Source organism: Rhagoletis zephyria, unplaced genomic scaffold, assembly GCF_001687245.7.
Source record: "Rhagoletis zephyria isolate East Lansing unplaced genomic scaffold, Rhagoletis_zephyria_1.1 Rzeph_scaffold_00341, whole genome shotgun sequence".
Lineage (NCBI taxonomy): Eukaryota > Metazoa > Arthropoda > Insecta > Diptera > Tephritidae > Rhagoletis > Rhagoletis zephyria.
The window spans coordinates 74,501-96,850 of NW_016157425.1; the positions used below are offsets into that span (position 1 = coordinate 74,501).

The following is a 22,350-nucleotide window of genomic DNA, read 5'->3' on the forward strand; positions in this document are numbered from 1 at the left end:
CCTCTCCTAAAGTGTCCCCGTTTGGCAACAGAGATATTTGGCAGCTCTAACTGTCATTGCCATTTATTGCATTTGTTCCCTGCAGTGAAACCCCAAACTAGTCAGGAAAAATACTAGTTTACAACTAGAATTTCCTTACTGAACCCGAACAAGTTCGAAAATGACCAGACTTGTACCAAGTACAAAACGATTTATTCATGCCCTGTTTTATTTGACTTCGACAGTTTAATACAATAGAGAACACATAATATTTGGATAACCGTTTAATGATTAAATATCGATAGTAGCACCTTTTTAGTGATTAATAATAAATAACTTAAACACAATTTTTTAAATTAATTCGTTAATTTTAATTGCATCATTATTTTGTTATTTTTGATCATTTTCAATTATTTTTGACTTTTAATTACACAATTAATATAATTATTTGATTAATTTCAATCATTAATCAAAAAGCCAAAGTATAGAAAATATTAAGAATATTTAATAACTGCATGAATTATTTATTTATTTTGTTCTTATCCAAGGACTGAAATGTGCAAAGTTAATAAATTTAATTTATTTCAATGAAAACTGTTATTTTAATTTTAATTCACTTAAAAATAAACTAAAGTATTCGTTTTATTTTTAACTAGAATGTTTTCTTTTCCATATTCAATATTATTAAAAAAGATAAAAATATAGTATTTATTGTAGCTGAAAGCTTTTACTTTTAATATTGTTTAATGGAAAATGCATTTAAATTTGAAATTTTTATATATTTATTTTTCCTTTTAATTAATACTCAAAAAATTTAAATCTAAGGCTGCTAAATAAAAATGTGTAATGTATTAAAGTGTACTTAATCAAAAGTGGTTTATTGTATATTTATGAATTCATTTTATTTTTTTACTTCCAAAGTAGTGGTTTTGGTCCATAATCGGACTAGTATTTTTCTGCCTATTTTGAACTAGTATAAGACTGGTATATTTCTGACCGAAATCTGACAATTGCCATCTCGTAGAACATCCCCATGTTAAAAAAAGCAGTTGATTGCCTGGAAAAAAGATAGTTGGCTGACTAGTTGGGCATGCAGTTCATACTAGTTGTGAGGTAGTTTACAACTAGTACATTTGACTACAGGGTTATGATTTGCATGCAGCTGTGCATCCTTCTCACATATCATATCACTTGACAACAAGTACGTTGTAGTGCTATTCAAGATCTTTAATTTCAACCATGGTATATATATATTTAATACGAATTTCTAAAAAGAATTCAGGAATGCAGTTTTATAGCCCATTAATAATGTGCAAATTCCAAATGTCTAAAAATTCGCGTTGATTTTTTTAATTTTTTTGCTGGCTATCCTACGCATTTTTTCATATAAAAAAATTCTGAAAATTGGCTATCCTACGCATTTTTTTCATATAAAAAAAACTCTGAAAATCTTGTATATGGAAAAAATGCGTAGGACAGTCAGCGAAAAATTCTCAAAAATCAACGCAATTTTTTAGACTTTGAATTTTGCATATTATTATACTAAAATTTAATGGGCTATAATATAAAACCGCATTGCTGAATTCTTTTTAGAAATTCATATTAAAAAGTTCGCGATTTTGCAAACACTTTCTTGATTTTTGTACACAGTATTATTCTTAGATTTAAATGGAGTTTGCTAAAATATAAGCCATATTTTAATACAAAATTAACAACAAATTTTTAGCATGTAAAACATTGCGAATATCAACAAAACAGAGCCGAACGCCTAATTTTGGGAGTAACAGTATGTACATACAAAATGCACAGATAATAAATTACAAATACGTAACATTACAACTATTTCCAAATATTATAGTATGTAGTATAAGCACTGACCTTTTCACTTATTGAGCATTTTTCCTTAATGAATTTTTGTTCAGAGTGTCATCAAGATCTGTTTCCATGAGCGTCGCCTACAGTTTATGGAGCGCGAACAAATGCAACAATGGCAAGCTTCACGTCCTGGCGAGCGAATAATTGAAGTTGACGTTCCACTTTCATACGGCTTATGTCACGTATCGCAACCTTTAAATCCAAATTTTTTGAATACCGTTGAGATTTTTTGGGATCCCTTGAAAGAAGTTGGCGTATATGTTAAAGTGAATTGCATTTCAACCGAGTTTACACCAAAAAAACATGGCGGTGAAAAAGGTGTACCATTTAGACTACAGATTGAAACATACATAGAATCAACCAATACTACGGGAGCAGCAGTTACCGGTACGGCTTCAGCATCTTCTTCAGTTGCATCGGCAATATCAGCAAATGGAACAGCCAATGCGTCTTCGCCGATTGGCCTTACAATGTCCCCGGGCATATCGGGTAGTCTAACACCAAACCACAACACTAATAGCAACCACCCAATCGTTAGTGGTAAACAACCGGTTCACGCAGCGGCTTGTCAAATAAAGGTATGTGATTGTAAATTCGATGTATCTTTTATATGTCGCACGTTTAATAACACTACGTAGTCGACAAATTGTATCGTAATCGCGTTAACCTAAGAAAAATAATGCTTTCTAAGCTTATTTTGGGTCCCTGAACATGAAAACAATACCCTTTTTTTATGAAGCGTTTTAGGTATTTTTTTGAAAAATGTTGAAAATGTTTTTTGGCAGATAATTTTCGCAGTTATTAGTAAATTTCTCTTGAAAATATCAGCTAGCAAGCAAACGTTCGAAAGGTATTTATGTGCCCTTTACAAAAATATATAACTTGTGCAGATTTAAATAAAAATTATTAGTGTTACTAGCGACCACAGTCGAAAGAAGTGAAATTTTCAATAATTTTTGAAAATACACATTTTTAGTTGTTTATTTTTTATTTCAAAGTTTTTTTTTTTTTAATTCAGCAAAATATCACAGCGCACGGTAGTGCGCGCGAATGACGAAAGCAGCCACACCCAGCCAGCAAAGAAATGTAAATTTTGCCGACAGTGCAGTTTAGTTCAATTTTCCGTATCCGTAAACGAATAGAAAAACTCCTACAGTTATCATCAATTTTCATATCCGGAAAACGTTCGAAACATTAGAAAAAGATGATGTCATTTTAAGCAATAATTGTATTTTATTTGCTCAAGCTAAACATTTGAAAGCATGCCTGTGTAGTTGGAAGTGGCTGAGCGTGCAGAGTGCGCCGCTATTTGTTAGCTTCCAGAAGGTGCCGAATTCCGTCAGGCGCTTCCTAATTTTATTTTATTGCTTTTGAACAATGAAAAAGTATCTGTGAAGTGCAGAAAGAAAGCGTACGAAAAATTCAATCAGACAAATTTCAGAAAAAACAGCCGTAAACGTATCCGTTTCACATACTGTTGTCTGTACATACGTTTCTGCCGCACACTTTAGTGGGAAAACGGATCGTCAAAGTATCCGGAAATGGAATCAGTAAACTGACAAAAATCCGCACTTCATGCAGTTTTTTGTCCTTTTCCGGATCGGTTTTCGGATTTTTTGCTGGCTGGGCAGTAGCATGCTGAAATGACTCGCTTATATGTATGTATATACATAATGTGACCAACTATTTCAAAGAAGTACAGGTTAGGTTGGGCTAAGTTAACGCTGCGAGCCGGTTACGAAATTTCGAATGCGGCTAATTTCGATCCATGAGAGCTCAGTGTTTGTTCAGAAGTGCGAGCCAAAATGCTTCCATCTTAGCCTGACGAAGGTTCGGCAGTCTAAAAGAAAGTGTGGAGATGATTCCACCCCATCTTCCTCTTGACAGCTGATACGAAAGGATCAGTCTCAGTATTCTCACAATGTCCTGTCAGAACCCCCATCACTAGCCCTTGAGAGATAACGTGTTTAAAGTGCCCTATAAAAATATTTTCTGCAGCAACGAACCGTCTTCTTTTCCTTGTTTATGTTACAAAAGCACCCGCTTTCCCTTAGCATAATAGCAGTTCGTGTTACGACAGTCCTGTCTGCAATATACGCAGGTACCTTTCTCAACATGTGTATGTTAAGCGCCAGTGTGGTTCCTAATGCTCCGCTAATTTCTGTTTTACTAGTGTAGCCTTCTCTAGTGAGTTTCGCCACACAAGGGCTCCTTGAAACAATATAGGCATAAATCTGGTTTCCTAGAGCTAATGAACTAATTTGAGCGAGAGAACACACCTTTTACCGATAGCTCCCTTACAGCGGTACAAGGCAACCGACACCTTTCCTACCCCTTCCTCAATGTTAGGCTTCTACTACAGCCGCCGTTGATTGCCCTCCTTGTTACCTGGTTCAGGAACCTTGAGCCAGATCAAAAAGTGTGTATAGAAATCGTCCCTTAACCAAAGTTCTACATCATCTACATAGGCGATCACCCGACAGCCCACTTTTTCCAGTTCCTCTAGAAGGTCGTTTACAACCTACCTGGTGGAGTGGTCCTGTTGGCTCTGCACTGAGTGCAGATGCTCCCCCACTCCGCCGCGACAGTTCTGTCACGAAATAAGCTTATTAGGTTGGTTTCAACCCCTAGATTATAAATATTCTTGACTATTGCCTCTGGAGTGACATTGTTAAAGGCTCCTTCGATATCGAAGGCCCCTACTGCATAATCTTCATGCGTGAAGGCTTCCTCTGAGCACTTTAGCAATGTGTGTCGGTATTTACCGACCTTTTCTTGCAATAAGATTATTGAGCTCTTGAAAGAGTCGCCAGGAATCGCATTGCTTATGTACAGGTCTTTCAGTCTCCCTAGCGTTTTTAGCAAAAACGAAGAGTCTGATAGGCCTAAACTCCCTAGGGGAAACATGAGAGCCTTTTTCGGCCTTTGGGATTAACGCAAAACTGACTACTCTTCAAACCTTGCGGATGTACCCGGTCCTCACGCAGTTCGCATAAATAGGATCAAACCAATTGCACGACACCTTCAGAGCCTTTTGCAGGTTCGCAGGTATGATGCCATCGGTCCCGGCGACTTTAATGGTTTGAACGAATTTATCGCCCTTCCGTGTGACGATCGTCTTAAAGATCGGAGACGTACAGGACCTGGGAGGAGATTCTGTAACCAGTTAGCGACAATTTTGCAATCGTTATCGTACTTTTTGACGCAAAACCATTTATATCCTAGCGATCCGAAAGTTGTCGCTAACTGGTTACAGAATCACCCTCCTGAAGTACAAAATATCGCAAAGAAGTACATTTGACTGTACTTCGAAGTACGAAGCACAAAAGCGAAAAAAGAAGTACTGTACTTCCGAAAGAAGTACGGTTGGTCACATTATATATACACGAGATTTGGAAGTTTTATCCAGACGTCCAATCGACATGTTCGAGGTATCGTTGGAAAGGTCTTGCAGAGTGTGTCCAGAAAAGGTATTCAAGCATCATAAACGATTATCCGAATTCTTGAAAATTAGGCTAAGGTGTTGCGAAACAAAAAACCTTTTAAGGGAGTATGTGGGTACACCCAACATATTTAGAGTTATTCTATAGGTCAATACCTTTCCAACGATACCTTATATCAAATAAAACACCTCTTTGAGGTTAAATTTTCGAGTGATGAAAGCTGAACTAGGAACACAAAATTTATGATACCAATTTCGTAACGAAAATTACACGCATTTTTATACCCGAGCGCACTTGTGCACAAGGGTATATTAACTAGAGCTGTCAAACTATCGATAGTGGGGCCACTCGATAGTGTGCGATAGTTTAGCTCCACTATCGATACTATCGAAAACTATCGAAATTTTTTTATTATTTATTAAGCATATTTTGTTTGTTTGTTCGATGATTTATGTTATTGGCCCTGCTTTTAATGAATCTATAACGCCACGACTAATTAAGCATTTTTTCTTTTATTTCCATAAGTGAAAAGTACCTAATAAATACCCAAAAAAATTTACAAACACAATATTTTCAAAAACTCGAAAACATATTTTTATTATTTCATAAAGAAACTTAGTTTTAAACTTGTTTAATTATGTATGTATACATATCACAAGAAATCCATTTTTGTTATAAAACATAAAATAATCAATGTTTCAAACACGAAAAATATTTCACAAATTTAAGGCTAGGTTTGTTTTATGAAGATCAGTTCAATGGTTATAACTATTTAACAAAAAATTGCATATTTTAAAAATCACAATAACCATTCGTTTTTGCAAAGGAACAGTAGCAGTGGTTTAATATTTGTACGTCTTTCAGATATAATTTGTCCAGCCTTGCTGAACATCCGCTCCGACTCCGTTGAATTTACTGGGACACACAAATAGCGTTTTGCTCCCGTTTGCATCAACTCCATATCTGTAGCATTGTTCTAAATAAAACCAAATGTATATTGTAACATTGTATATATTTTGTAATGCAATTTAAGCTGCAATTACCTTCCAATATTGAAGCGGATTCATTGATTGCGGCAAATTCGGTTTTTCGCTATATTGCCTCAATAAAATAATCGCGTCCACCCGTGACGTCTTCACCTTACTCGCTAGTTTTTCTTTCATAAAACTGAACAGCGGCTGCACTTTAGTATCAACTTCATTTGATGCTGCATCATTGAATCTTGAGCGGTTTGCTTGTATCGAAACCAATTAATTTTCCAGGGCTTTCATTCCCTGCTCAACATTTTGCGCTACACGAAATCCCTCTTTCTTGAACCGTGGATCAAGAAGAGTACCAAGTCTTGTTACAGTTCTCGTTTCATATGCAAATAGTCGGCGCTGTAACGTTTCCATTAAGAATGCGCAGGTTTGAACACCTTCCTTCATTTTCATTTTGCTTTTAGCTTCTGCCATGTTTGAGTACAGGCCAACGACCATGGGTATAATGAGCGAAATCGTTACTGTAGTGTTTGCTGATACTTGCACTGAGGCATCATTAAATGGCGCAAGCAAACTGCAAAGATCTTGCAAGAGCTCCATTTCGTCTGCCGTAAGCGGCGGAGGGGCTTTCGGTGTACGTAATAAAACTGAAGCAATGGCGTCTTTTGTTATTAAAATCCTATTTATTATATTATAGGCACTATTCCAACGCGTTACAACTTCCTGTACAAGACTATACTGCTGCTCATTACCTTGAGCTGCTTTAAATTTTGCATATGCAATTGTGCTGCTTTTAAAGTAGGTTACAATGCGCTTGCACTTTGTGAGTACATTCAATACATAGCATTGCTTAAGCGCGTCTTGCACCACCAGATTTAAAGTACAGGCAAAGCAAGGCAAATTACGCTTTTCTAGCAACTCACATGCTTTTACCATTGAGGCTGCATTGTTGGTTACAAACGCAACAACTTTATGAAATACGCCCCATTTTGATAACACAGCTCGTAGTGTGCTAGCAATGTTCTCAGCCGAGTGATTTGATTCGTCAATTAATTTTTCAGTACTTAGCACAGCAGAGTGTAGTTCAAAATTCGGTGAAACGAAGTGGCACGTTATTGTAACATAACTTTCATTTGCACGTGAAGTCCACAAGTCAGTTGTGATTGCGCAGTATTCAATGCTTTCTAAAGTCTAATGTACCTTATATTAAATCGAGTCAAATATATTTTTGATTTGCACTTGTAAACTGCTTCGACATGGCAAAGTGTGCCGGGGATCGAGACATTTTACAAAGCTACGGAAACCTTTGTCTTCCACTATTCGAAATGGTTGGACGTCTAAAGCAATCATTAAAACCAACGCGCGATCAAGTTGTTCTTTACGTGCAGATTTGCTGTCATACGTTTCACCGTGTGTAAAAAACGAAGAAATTTTTTGATTTGCGTTGTCTCGATCGCGCAAAGGGTACGCACGCTTTAGGTGGTCTAATAAATTAGAAGTGTTTCCACTTGTTTTGTATGTCTTACCACATTTTCTACATTTTTGCGTGCTTTTTGTCTTGTGCTTTCTCAAAGAAGTTCCACACTTCTGACATGCCTCTTTTTGATTTTTTCAATTGCAAATTTTCTTCCACCGAGTCGCTTACTATTTGTACTTCTTCGCTGCTTTCTGTTCACAAAAAGAAAGTAATTTGAAGTTGCAGGTTCATAAGTTAGAAAGTATTTTTACCTCTGCGAATACTGGAAACGTTATTCATCGTACAAACGCGTTTTCATACACTATAATTATACAGAAGATACATTTTTGTTAGAGCAGGAGACTTGGGGCTGTTTTTCAAAACAAACTATAACTATAAATTGACATATTTTCACGCAAAACTTTTAAAAATATATTATTTTATTCTCAAAATACTTACCCGTGTAATAAATTTATTAGCTGCAAAAATGTCACCGCTTGGAAAATGGCGCAAAGCTAGGAGTGGAAATTGTTCGATAGTATCGATAGTGTTAAAAACCATCGATAGTAGACGAAAACCCAAAACCATCGATACTATCGATAGTGCCATCGATAGTTTGACACCTCTAATATTAACTTTATTCGCATAACGGTTGTTTGTAACAGCCAAAACGAAGGGAGATAGATATGGACAAATGTATACATAAATGATCAGAATGATTAAGCCATGTCTGTCTGTCCGTCCGTCTGTCTGTCTGTGTACACGATAACTCGAGCAAGAATTGAGATATCTTAACGAAATTTTATACGTAGGTTGCCCTTTATCCAAGGTAAGTTGGTATCGCAAAAACAGCGATATTTCAGTATATATTGGATGCAAATTGTTGAAAATTAGTATGTGGAGTAGAATTGTGGTAAAAAACAACATTGTTAAGAAATTTTTGGAAAATGGGCGTGAGGGTCATGTTGTATCTAAGTAGCGGCTTCACCAATCCTTACTAAACTCGGTACAAGGCCTGGCGTGTGTCTAGCTAAGAAATCTGTTGAAAATCTTTAAAATCGGGCAATAACCACGCCCACCTACCATATATCGGTAATTTACAGAAACACGAAAACTGCAATAAATCAGTAACTACTGAAGCTAATTGACTCAAAATCGATTATTGCAATGACCACTAGCAAAAAATTAGGCTATTATAAATTTTTGTATAATGGGGGTGGCGCCGCCCACTTATGACCACAAATGTGTATCTTGGTAACCGATTTATCAATTTCCACCAAACTCAGTGCACTTAATAACCTTGGTACGGAAAAGCAATTTGTTGAAAGTTATTCAAATCGGACTAAAATTACACCCGCTTCCCGTATAACGGTAAATTTCAGAAATACGAAAACTCTGAGATTTCAATAACTGAGGACGCTAATTTATTTATTTATTTCTTCAGTCTACAGATAAATCTTACAGACTACATATATTACAAATGTTTTAGAATTTTTAATTAAAAATTGCATACAATTGCTGCTTAAAATTATATAGACTGAGAATAAAGTCTATGTTAGGATAGTTGTTGCAAAATTGAATGCATCTCACCATTGGTTCATCAAAGGCATAGTTTGTTCTATGCACTTGATCAACAAATAAACGAACCTGCCTTAAATCATGGTGATTAGTTTGAAGTTTGATTATACTCCATAGCTCACTGCAATTTATATTGGCATTTAAAAGATTACACACGAATATCACCGAAAAGTAGATTCGTCTATCTTCAAGGCTTTGCAGTCCAACCAATTTGCGTCTGCCTATATAACTAGGGAGACCATTAGGCCAGCGCAGCTTATTCAATGCATATTTCGTAAAGACTTTTTGGACTCTTTCGATTTTATTTACATGGCAGTGGTAGAATGGGTTCCATATTAATGAACAATAATCTAGGTGGCTCCGAACTAAGGAAACGTAAAGTGCTTTCAAGGTCAAAGGATCAGAAAAGTCTTCGGTATTACGACGTATAAATCCAATCATAGAGAAAGCTTTTGAGACAATATAATCAATATGCTTAGTAAACGTCAGTCCTGAACATTGTGTCCAGATGGTTAAAAAAAAAAGCGCAATTTCTGAAAAGAAATCGCCAAAAATCGCCAATTCTTTTTTTTAATTCATGAAATCAATTTAATAAGTCTTTTATTTTAAAAATGAGATCTTCTTATAATATAGTTTTTAAAACCAAAAACGAATATAATACCTTCAGAGGGTAATAATAAATAACACAAATCACTTATATTATAGTGATGTACAAACAATTTTCTTTAAAAATACGCATACCTTTAAAAGATATTTGTTCCAACACATTTTGCAATAGAGCTGCGCAATTATTAAACTTATTATAACTCATATTAATTAATTAATCGCATAATCCGCTTTAAAGAGTTTCGCGCTAAAAATTTAATAAAAACCTATAATAACGCGAGATCAGCTATTTCCACAATTTCTTCAAAATCACCTATAGCGTCTGAATTTCTGTTGTCATATATTGAGCTATTCAACCTTGATAACATACTGTTTGATATTGGAAACGTTTTGCAGCAGAAACTATTAGCCTTCGTATAACACTTTATTCGAACTATTGAATTAAGGCTTTCAACCTCATCCTATTTCGAATCTTATGGCGATTACGTTTCTACAAAAAATGTTGCCTTCTCATCTCCCTCTTCTTAGTGTTAGTGCGTAAAGGGCAAAGAGAAGGTTGCATTTTTCGGTAATCGGCATTAGTTTTTGTTGAATTCATTATGGAAAAAATGCGCTCCATAAAGCATGTTAGTGCGACAAAGATAATAATATGAATTTACTTATATTTCCAAACATTTGATTGCCTGTTGCGGTTTTCAGTCCCTAAGCAGTTTTTAGACCCTAACAATGGTTCTGAGAAGAGTTGAACCATGGGAAAGTTAAAATATTTAAATATTCAGCTTCTGCTGCTTTTCTTTCCTTCAAAGTCAAATAGTGAATTGGCAGGTCCCTCGAACTCGCCCTCTTGTGATTCACACACCTTTTTGGTGATAAAATCAAAGCTTTTTTTAAAGTATTGAATTGATTAGGTAATCGTTTCAAAAGTTCTTCGGTTAGGGTGATTAAACATTTTTGACAGTCTTTTAATATGCTTCTTAAGTAGGGCTACCAGTTATCTCTGTTGCAAAACCGGGACACTTTAGGGAGGGCCTCTCGCTCCCTTCTCTTTCATTTCGACGTGCGAAAGGATGTAGGGAAATTTTATTTTGACAGACAAAAACAAAAACATAAAAACATGAGATCATGAGATCACGCCAACAAAACAAAACAACTTATCACAACTAAAGCACAGACACAATAAATTTTGTATGCAAATGTTATTTTTAAATACGAAAATTTTTAAACGATAATCAAATATAAAGTATTAATTTTTACTATGCATTATTTCCCTCAGTGTACATATCGATGGCTGAGTGGAAGATCGACCTATCTCGGAAGCCAGTTCGAAAACGCCCTATCTCAGAAAACTTTTCAAGAACGCCCTACTTCAGAATTTGATTGAAAAACGCCCTAATTCAGAATATTATTGAAAAACACCCTACTTCAGAATTTGGTTGAATAACGCCCTATCTCAGAATTCGGTTCAAAAACGCCCTTTCTCAAAGGAAAATACATTGAAAATAAGCTGAGATAGGGTGTTTTTGAATCAGCATCTAAGATAGGGCGTTCTTCAACCAAATACTGAGCTAGGGCGTTTTTCAATCAAATTCTGAAGTAGGGTGTTCTTAGCGTTGTTGAAATTTTTTCTGAGATAGGGCGTTTTCGAACTGGCTGCCGAGATAGGTCGATCTTTCACTCAGCCATCGATATACTAATCGTCAACTATTACTTGTGCAAAGTTCAACTATCTCGAAATGTGACTATTTCACAAATTAAACCGGTGCACTGAGAGAAAGAGGTTTAGAATTAAAAAAGCGTGCTAAATTAAAAAAACACGCATATGAAAGAGTACCAACCCAACTCGTTATACATTTAAGTATACAAATTTTAGTATTTAGTATAGAAATATTCAATTCAAATACGCCCATATTAAAATTAAGCGATTTGCAATTACCGATTGCTTTTTCATAATTAAGTTAAAAAAATATTTAAATTCCATGCTGGTTGTAATGGGAATTGAACGCTGACCCTCTGGAAATTAGCAAATTGTGGCAAGCATCGTCGCGCACTCAGCTACAGCCAGTTGAGTTTGAATTAACACCACGCGTGCGTGTTATGAAAGTATTATTTTTAAATACCAACATTTTTAAACGATAATCAAATAGAAAATATTCATGTTTACTATGCATTATTTCCCGCAGTGAATTTATAACATTTTCCTGAATATTACAACGCGTTTTTCCCCCTTAGTGTAGTGATTTTTGAACTTTTATTCAAATTTGTGCAATCAAATCAAAAACCGGGACACTAAAACGAAACCCGGGACATTTTAAGGTTGGACCGGAACACCGGGACAAATAGTCTAAAACCGGGGGACATGTCCGGGAAAACCGGGACCTCTGGCAGCCCTANATACATTGAAAATAAGCTGAGATAGGGTGTTTTTGAATCAGCATCTAAGATAGGGCGTTCTTCAACCAAATACTGAGCTAGGGCGTTTTTCAATCAAATTCTGAAGTAGGGTGTTCTTAGCGTTGTTGAAATTTTTTCTGAGATAGGGCGTTTTCGAACTGGCTGCCGAGATAGGTCGATCTTTCACTCAGCCATCGATATACTAATCATCAACTATTACTTGTGCAAAGTTCAACTATCTCGAAATGTGACTATTTCACAAATTAAACCGGTGCACTGAGAGAAAGAGGTTTAGAATTAAAAAAGCGTGCTAAATTAAAAAAACACGCATATGAAAGAGTACCAACCCAACTCGTTATACATTTAAGTATACAAATTTTAGTATTTAGTATAGAAATATTCAATTCAAATACGCCCATATTAAAATTAAGCGATTTGCAATTACCGATTGCTTTTTCATAATTAAGTTAAAAAAATATTTAAATTCCATGCTGGTTGTAATGGGAATTGAACGCTGACCCTCTGGAAATTAGCAAATTGTGGCAAGCATCGTCGCGCACTCAGCTACAGCCAGTTGAGTTTGAATTAACACCACGCGTGCGTGTTATGAAAGTATTATTTTTAAATACCAACATTTTTAAACGATAATCAAATAGAAAATATTCATGTTTACTATGCATTATTTCCCGCAGTGAATTTATAACATTTTCCTGAATATTACAACGCGTTTTTCCCCCTTAGTGTAGTGATTTTTGAACTTTTATTCAAATTTGTGCAATCAAATCAAAAACCGGGACACTAAAACGAAACCCGGGACATTTTAAGGTTGGACCGGAACACCGGGACAAATAGTCTAAAACCGGGGGACATGTCCGGGAAAACCGGGACCTCTGGCAGCCCTATTCTTAAGTCAAGTTTATCACGCAGTTCATTAGCCTCTTCTGTAAAATTATTGTGGAAAACTAAGTTTTGTATATTTTTATAATTGGAAAATTATTTGAAGGGAAAAAACCGCATGTGATAGTTTTGAAGCTCCTATCTGCATTCTAATAACCCCATAATACCCAAATACCAGGGTTAAATCAAATCTATATACAAACCAGGGATGTTGCGAACATTTGCATTCGCATTCGTCATGCGAATGTCGATCGCAGCGTAACGCACATACATATGTTAAGCAGGGATTACACGATTTGTACAAATCCGTACAAATGTATAAATCGTGTGATCCCTGTTTAACGTTTAGTATCTTACATGTAGATCTAATTAGGCGCCCTCAAATGTGCTCGCATTTTTTGTTAACGTTTGCACTTTAGCTACGGTGACCATATTAACCAACGTAAAATAAAGGACATTTTTTTCAAAATGATTTGGGAATACATACATACAACTTGTATGATAAAAGTACCTTACCCATATCTTAATTTAAATCAAATATTTACCAGTTAATTAACTGATTCTGAAAAATGAAGCCAAATCCTTTTCAAAGACTTCCTTTACTTCCAAAATGCGTTTACCATAATTCATACTGCACGCCGAAGCCAGCACACAGTGGTTCAAAATTGGAATTTAATGTTCATAATTCACCGTAGTCTTCATTTTTCCACTAATTTTTACTAAAAACAAAAACAAAATTATTTTGGTGAACATTTTTTTATAACATTTCAATTTTTTTTTTTTGTAAAATTTTCGTTTTGGAGAACCATACAATTGTTTTCAACTAGTCTTTGTTATGTAACATTTATTAACTGGAACAGGAGAATACATTTTCTTCAAAATTGTCACTTTTTCTGCATTTTGCACTAAAAAATTTAATATAATCAAGTAAAAATTCATAAATCAGGATCAACTGGTCTCTTGCACATATTATAAGCATTCATAAAAAAAAAATCAAATTAAGTGAAAAAAATTAAGGCTCCAGTGAATTACGAACACTAAATGCCAGTTTTGAACCACTGTCCAGCAGGGGGTTTATTGTTCTCTTTCAATGGAACTGGAAACTCAGCGTGCAACACGATCCTGGGCACAACTTTCCCTGAGGTTTATAAATTCTGCAAAGATTACCTGTTAAACAAAAACCCTTAAGTGGGGTGCGAAACGAACTGGCGAAGGTTTTCATTATAATATATAAGGGACATTTTTATTTTTCATATTCTGTGTTTAAAAATTTACCACTGAAAATGCAGAGCTAATTTAAAGGACGGTTTAAGAAATAAAGAGCAAAAGGCAATGTTTATTTTGAAAAAAGAAATGATAAAGGACAGGGGGTTAAAATAAAGGACTGTTCTTTAAAATAAAGGACAGATGGTCACCGTAACTTTAGCACCGATTATTCGATTTTCAAAATTGAGGTGCCAAATTAAAGGGCTTGGCCTCTAGATGTACATGTATGACTTTTTGAATAGGGTTGGCACCTTTTTTAAAATTATAAAACCTGCACCGTCCGTTGTATTACAAAAACTGAGGTATCAAATAAAAGGGCTTTATTTTTGAGTAGAGCATCAGATTTACGCCGTTCTATCGATTCTGGGCGCTGTAATGTAGTGGTTAGCATTGCGCGATACCACTCCGCAGTGCCTGGGTTCAAGCCCTGGCCAAATCAACGTCGCAAAAAAAAAATTTAAAAAAAGGTTTTTTCTTAACAACGGTCGCCCCTCGGCAGGCAATGGCAAAACTCCGAGTGTATTTCTGCCATGAAAAACAGATTCCAAATAAAAATACAATCGCCGCACTAAGGGGTATTTGAGGAAAAAAACCGGTCAAAAGTGGTTTTTCTAAAATTCATAAAATGACACAAACAATGCATGTTTAAGTAAGTACGATAACCGGTTCACCGCCCCACAGCCCCCAAACCCGCGTGTTTTTCTGCGTCTGGCCACATAATCAGTCGGAACCTAGCCTTTGTGTGTAACGCGTGTCTTTGTTCTCGGCGCTTTTGATTATTTTACATATTTCTCTATGTTAATATGTCTTCGTATGGTGAATTACCAAAAAAACTCTTATTGGATATGGATGTTGAAGGTATGTACTTTGTATAAAAATATGTTACAGTTAATTTCTCGTCAAAGTTCCTCATTTAGACTTATGTTGAAAATTTCCTTCTTAAAAACGTGGTATTTTTAACAAAAGTTTGAAACAATAGTGTTTTTGTTTATGTGTCGAGCTTTGTCGCCTTGCATTTAAAATGTGGTAATAAAGTTTGAACTTTAGCCTATCTGAATGAAAAATAAAATCACCCCCGACCCACCCCAACCTTTTTAATTTTTTTTAGTCAAAGGCAAAATTTTTCAAAAAATATATAGTACATCGAAAATCAAGCTAAAAATCTGAAGAAAACTGTAGACAGTGAAATATCAGTAAAAATCAGTCACAATATTTTGCTGACAATGGTGGACGGAAAGGTCTGCAACTCCGCAGCGGTACCGCAGGTAGTGGTAGGAAAAAAATGTTGTCTGTGGCAACGCTGCCTACAGTCCACAAAATTCTGATGCACGGAGCGCAAGTGATGGCAGAAGCAATTCTGCCAATTGGACAATTGTCCGAGGAAGAATAAAAAGAAAATCTTGCCATTTTCGGCCGAGGCAAAAACCATTTTGATTACTGCAACACCGAACTTAAATAGGTCGGACGACAATACTGTTGAAGATATTGATGATAATGAAGAGGATTCGGATGTTAACAGCGAATCGGATGGCACTGACTCCGGTTAAAATCAAATTTTCTATTTGTATTTTAGAATGTTTTTTTCTGGTTAATTTATGCATTTTTATTAAGAAATCCAAAATATTGATTAGATATTGTTTTTTATTATATTTTGAGATAATATAGGCCCCTAAATAATTTTGACCGGATTTTTGGCTCAAATACCCCTTAGTGCGCCGTTCGGAGTCGGCGTAAAACTGTAGGTCGTCCCTTTGTGTGACAACATCAAGGCGCACGCTACAAATCGGAGTAGAAGCTCGGCCAAACACTAACATATGTGTAAGCGCCAATCTATTATTATATATAATCGGTCTTAAAATGAGGTGTCAAATAAAAGGGATTGACCCACAGACGTGCTTTGGTTTTTGGTTTGGCCCAATTAAAAATGCTTTCTTTGAAATATGATAGTCAGTAATATATCACAATATGAGCATCACGCTAAATGGATTTGAGACTAATTTAATATGTTGGTGTCTTTAATACAGTTGCCACTTACAGGTCTATTCTGCGCTGGTAATAAAAAGTTTGTAACCGGTAAATAAAGTTACTGTCAATTTTTAAACCCTTTTCGCATTCTGCGTAATCTTGTAACCGGTAAATTTTGTTACCATCTCATAAGCTGGTAACAAAGTACAAACAATTCTTCATAGCTGAATGGCTGAATATTTTAACTGCATTACCAACGTACCTAGAATCGCGGTGACAAGAACTGGTAACGTTTTTTGGTAATAAAATTTTCCGGTTACAAAATCTTCGGTAACGTGCAGAATAGACCTGTTATTAAACAAATGTATACCTATGAATGGTAAGTAGGGCATGGAAATCTATCCAAANTGCAGAATAGACCTGTTATTAAACAAATGTATACCTATGAATGGTAAGTACGGCATGGAAATCTATCCAAATAACTACATGTTTTTCTTGGACTTAGGTAAAGCGAAATAGATCAAGTATCTATGCGAATCATGAAATTATCTTAGAAATGGCATTCAAATGTTTTTTGCATATTTTTCATATTTTAGTCATAAATGCATATTTTTCGCATATTTCGCATATTTTGCATTATATTGACTCTTGAAAACTTTACAAATCTGCAAATCGTGCATATTTCTCTAGTTCGTACTTTTACGGATATTTAATTTTGTAAATTCGTTAGTTGGCAGCTTTACACAAACAAAATACACGTAAAACTCCTCATGACGAAGTACGGAGGTTAGTGTGAACACGGCTATCATTTATTTTCGATGTAGTGCGAAATCTATTGGCAAACATAAAAGTATTGGTTTTTCATGTTTCCGGGCCACTCTGTAAACCATTAGAAGGCAATTTTTAGTAACAATTTTATCCCAGAGAAAATTTTGGAGAAAAATCAAGGATTTAAAAAATAAAAGGATATTGCGACCTTTTTTGATTTGAGTAATGAAAAAAGTGTTTTACAAATTGAATATACTCCAAGCGAACTGGTTCTATGTATAAGAGCTTTTTATGATCGAACCAGGGAAATTTTCTTTTTGAGAATATGAAAAAATATTTTATTGTGGACGCTAATGAGTAGCTAACTAAAGATTGAGCCAAATTATGTGATATACTAGTATTTTAAGACTGAATTTTTCTACTTATGGGTCATTCCATAGAAAAGAGGAAAACGACATAAACTTAAATATGCCCTAATTATCTCTATTTCAGTAACCTCTTTTTAGATGCCTACATTTCATTAACCTGTGGGAAAATATTAAAAAAATCAAAATAAGTTGTAATTTTTGTCTATGGAAACTCCTTGTGATGTCCCACCAGTCACAATTTTAAATATTTTTTAATATTTCTATGAAGATTATACAAACCTCAATTTTATTGAAAACAAAAGCGTATAATTCATATTTCATAACACAACTACATCGTTCGTGAAAATTGTTTTGGCTAAAATTAATCTTTTAGTGCACAAGGGTAAAATAGAGTTATTTTCAGTGTCCCACCAGTCACATTCATTAAAATGGTAGATACATAAAAATAATAAATCGTTTGGTATTTTTGTTAAAGCAATTTCATACATTAGTTATCGACTTATGTTAAAAAATATATTTCGCATAGTTAAAATTCACAATTGATCACATTCTGGAGTAAAATGTCCCACTAGTCAGAGTGTATTGGCCCAAATATACATCCGTGTATTGAAATGTACGTATTTGCTAAAAGCAAAATTGAATGAAATATTTTTTGTACCTAACTTTATTTATCTTTAAAAACTTCAATAAACGTATGAATCAACTGAAGGCTTATATAATGATTTTACTGCATTTTTTTTAATTTATAACGCATTTTTTTTGTTTTTCATGCATATTTTTAATTTTTTGTTGCATTTTTTAAGCACATATTTCGTATTTTTTAGTGCATGAAAATTCATGCCCTAACGGTAAGTAGTGTAAGTAAGGATATTCGATATTGCTATAAAACGAAAGCTAGTTGAGAGGGCTTTTGTGTAAATGTATGCGAATTATCGAGGGTTGTCACCTAGTTTATAATTATTGATTGAAATATTCTAGTTAATTAAAATGTTACAAAGTGGGCTTCAAACAAAAAGATTTTAAACTAAATTAATATGATCGTGTTTTTAATATACATAGTTGCCACCTACGTCAGAAAATGTTGCGCGTTTCAAATAATGTTTAAGGATATCCAATATTGGTATCAATTGAAATGGAGTTCGGTAAGATTCTGTTTAGTGTATGCAAATTTGGAGGGTTTCCCCTAGTTAACAATGAAAAAGGTCTATAGCGATGAACGGTTAGTAATTTAATGATGGTATCCAATATTAGTATTAAACTAAAAGGTAGAGAAAGAATGTTTTATAAATATATGTATATATTTGTTCGAGGGTTGCCCATTAGCTCAAAATTTACATCAGGCAATACGATTTATAATTAGGTGGCAAACCTTTAAAAAAACATTAAAGCGAAAGCACGTCTGTAGGCCAATACTTTTCATTTGATACTTAGTTCGAGAGAACGTTTTTAAATCGGATACTCTGCACAAAAATAACTAATTTTTAACAAATGGCCACCCTTTTTAAAAAAATAAGACGTCCTGCAGACCTGTAGGCCAAGCACTTTTATATGGCATCTGATTTTTAAAAATCGCGCGAACGGTGTAAAGGCATAAATTACCTATTACTTTCTGCTCAAAAAATAAAAGGCAAATTTGTAACTTTTATTTTTGCGATATAAAAAAATAAAAATCAGAACCAATCGGTATTATTCGCTCAAAATTATCAAAGTCAAATTTTTAAAATTCATGTAGGAATCCCAATCTACAATGAGAGATGAGTCTAATGGTACGTTTTAAAAAGCTATAGCATAATTTTTTCACTATGCCTTTTTGATGTAAACAGTTTTAAAATAACTTTTTTTTCAGTCTCTGGTTATTTTGATATTTACGAAAACTCTTTATGTATGTATGCATGTTTGTATGCAGATACATAAAAACCCAATAAGTCTTAAACTAATCTTTTAATAGTATATTTTTTCTCTGTTTTAGGTTTTTAAACTGAAGGGTGCTGATCGCAAGCATAAACAGGATCGCGAAAAAATACAAAGGCGGCCTCAAGCAGAGCAAGAAAAATTCCAGCCAAGCTATGAATGCACCATTATGAACGACATACCTTTAGAGTTGATAACTTCAACAACTTCTGGCAGCTTCAGTCCTGAATAGTAAGATTTTTCACAACTAACATAATATTTACGGTAATGAAAAACATTATGTTAGGTACGAGTATAATAAATAATAGCCCGAGCGTACTTGTGCACAAATGTATTATAACTTTGTTCGCGTGACCGTTGTTGCAACAGCCTAAAGTAATCGAGATATATATAGACATATATATACCACAATACTCAGAATGAAAAGAGATGCCGATTTAGCTATGTCTGTCCGTCCGTGTGTACGATAACTCAGTCGAAAATTTAGATATCTCAACGAAATTCGACATGAAGTTTGCCCTTCATTTAAGGTAGGTTGGTATTGAAAACGGGTGATATAGGACGGTTACCATGCCCGTCACCTATGTAACGGTGTTTTCGAAAAATGCACAAATTACGATTTTTCGGAAAAACTGGATCCAAATTGTTGAAAATTGGAAAGTGAATGGAATTTTGGCATAAAATAAGACAATTAGGCATTTTTTTTTAATTCATCAATATCTACCAAACTCGGTAAAATTATTACTGGTATTGAAAAGCGATAAGTTGAAAATTTTTAAAATCGGCATAAAATTACGCCCACTTCCTATGTAAGGGTATCTTTCAGAAATTACATAAACTCCTATTGTTTAGCTGAGGGAGAGCGGGAGACCAGGGGTCGAATCGTGACAGACGTGAACGAGTCGGCAATCGTACGAACACAAATTACGTGATCGTTTAATCGAATATTGTTCATTCGGATGATAACAATCGAAGGCGAACGAATCGTTATTTTTTATTTGGTTATCGATTATTTTTCTCTTCTTCTTCCTTTTTTAAGTCACAATAGACATTGAAGTGTCAAAATAAGTGAAAAGTAAATAAAGAAAAGCGGCAAAACTAAAATGGATCCGAGCCTTTTATTTCATTTAAGCTCTAGCGAAAGCGAAAATGACGAAAGAGTTGTGCGTAAGCAACTTCGGGGCAGAAGCAATCCATTGGCATTATCCGACAACGCGTAAGAAATTATACATAGGAAATAAATTACCTTCTCTACTCCTATACTTGCAGATTCATCAAAAGATTTCGGTTAAGCAAGGAGGCATTCTAGTATGTTTTATCGAAAACAAACATAAACTGCGATGACACAAAAGCCGTTCCTGCTGCTCTGCAATTGGCTGCAAGCCTCTCGCTCCTTACAAGTGGTAGCTATCAACAAACAGTTGGTAGCGATTACCTGATAGGTATGTGCCAGAGCCATATATGTAATACTCCTATATTGGCAGTAAGAGCTAGTACCGTCCGAAAACACTACAGTACAGATATATCAATAAACACGTACGAAAGAAAAGTTCACTCACTCGTTCACGCCTGTCATAATACCGAATTACGATATAAGAAGTTCGTTCACGTCTGTCACAATCCGATTTTGTCATTTTTACGTGACGAGTTGCTCGTTCACGACTGTTACGATTCGAGCCCAGGTTTAGAGTTGTACTCAGTGTTGCCGCGGCGTTCAGAATAAATGTATCGACAAAATTCCCTAAAATGGATCAAAAGTATCATGAAAAAAAACTTTAAGTATCAAAGTATCAATCTTCAATAAAACCTCTAATTCTTAAATTAAAATGGTAGTTTGAATTTTTAATTGAGATCGTTAACACTTTTTATTAATATTTTTTGGTTTTTATATAAAATACAGAGTGAAAATAAAACTTTTATATTCTTGTAACAGTTGAATTCATTTGCATACTTAACTAAAATCAGATATGAAATTGGATTACCGGATTACTCTAGATGAAATTCTTAAGGCTACAGAGTAGTGTTGTTTGGAAATTCTTTCATTGAGCTGAACTCAAATTTCTAAAGAACACCACTCTCGATGAAAAACGTATCATTTTGATCCATTTGGATCGAGTGGTTGTAATCGAGTTAGAGAATAAGGGGCATTGCATATGCCTGATATGAGAGAAAGAGAGGCCGATGAAGCGGTAGCACAAGATGTGACCCTTCTACCATGTATAAGTTGGGTGACTCCATAAGAGGAGTCATGTTCTAGCTGCCGTAGGCTGCTGTGCAATGAGCTGGGATTTATTCAGCGATGCATTCATGCAGAACCCCTGTGCGGCTTGTAAGCCGTAGCTTACCACCATGCAGAAAATTGCTCCGGAAGTGGAGTGTGAGCGATGCTTGAAGCGCCGTGTGATAGCAAAGCTGGGTAAGCTTTGACCATGGCTGAAAATTCGAGCGACTTATCACTTCCCTATATGCAGCGAAGAGGGTGGTTCCGTGCGCAGAATTGAAAAAATTTTGACTGCCATTCACCTGGGAGTGGCCAGAAGCGATTCTTGTGCGTACGGTTCAAATCGCAGCTCACAGCGTCCGGATATTTATATCCACGTATCCTCTGGGTAGCAACCAAACACCCGTTTGGGAGCGAGCTAAAGTGAGAATGCGTAAAACTTCGCGTGCGCTTTGTTTGGGTCCCGCCACGTTAAAACCCCGCCCAATGAAAAACAACAAACAGCCTCGGATGAGACCCCCTTTTTTTGATGACGAACGTATAAAGGACTATGATTTAAGTGTATGCACCTGGAATATCTGGACCCCTAACGGGGAAGGTCTACCCGGCTGGTTGATGTCCTCGGGAAGACAAATGCTGACATCAC

At 35.2% G+C, this 22,350-nt stretch overlaps 1 protein-coding gene and 1 long non-coding RNA gene across 2 annotated transcripts in view; one reads left to right on the top strand and one right to left on the bottom strand.

Annotated features, from left to right (window-relative positions):
• gem (transcription factor CP2 like gemini) overlaps positions 1-22,350 on the top strand; it is a gene marked incomplete at its 5' end in the record, with an annotated part of 104,113 nt that overhangs the window by 27,646 nt on the left and 54,117 nt on the right. Inside the window, 2 exons of the mRNA XM_017610798.1 lie at positions 1,902-2,432; positions 19,542-19,714. Of these exons, the coding sequence (XP_017466287.1) occupies positions 1,902-2,432; positions 19,542-19,714 (704 nt within the window). The remainder of the gene's footprint in view (positions 1-1,901; positions 2,433-19,541; positions 19,715-22,350) is intronic.
• Positions 7,275-8,271, bottom strand: LOC108359121 (uncharacterized). Its single transcript, XR_001846882.1, has 3 exons — positions 8,193-8,271; positions 8,006-8,055; positions 7,275-7,945 (listed from the first exon to the last, which is right to left on the bottom strand). It is a non-coding gene; the product is annotated as an uncharacterized LOC108359121 (long non-coding RNA).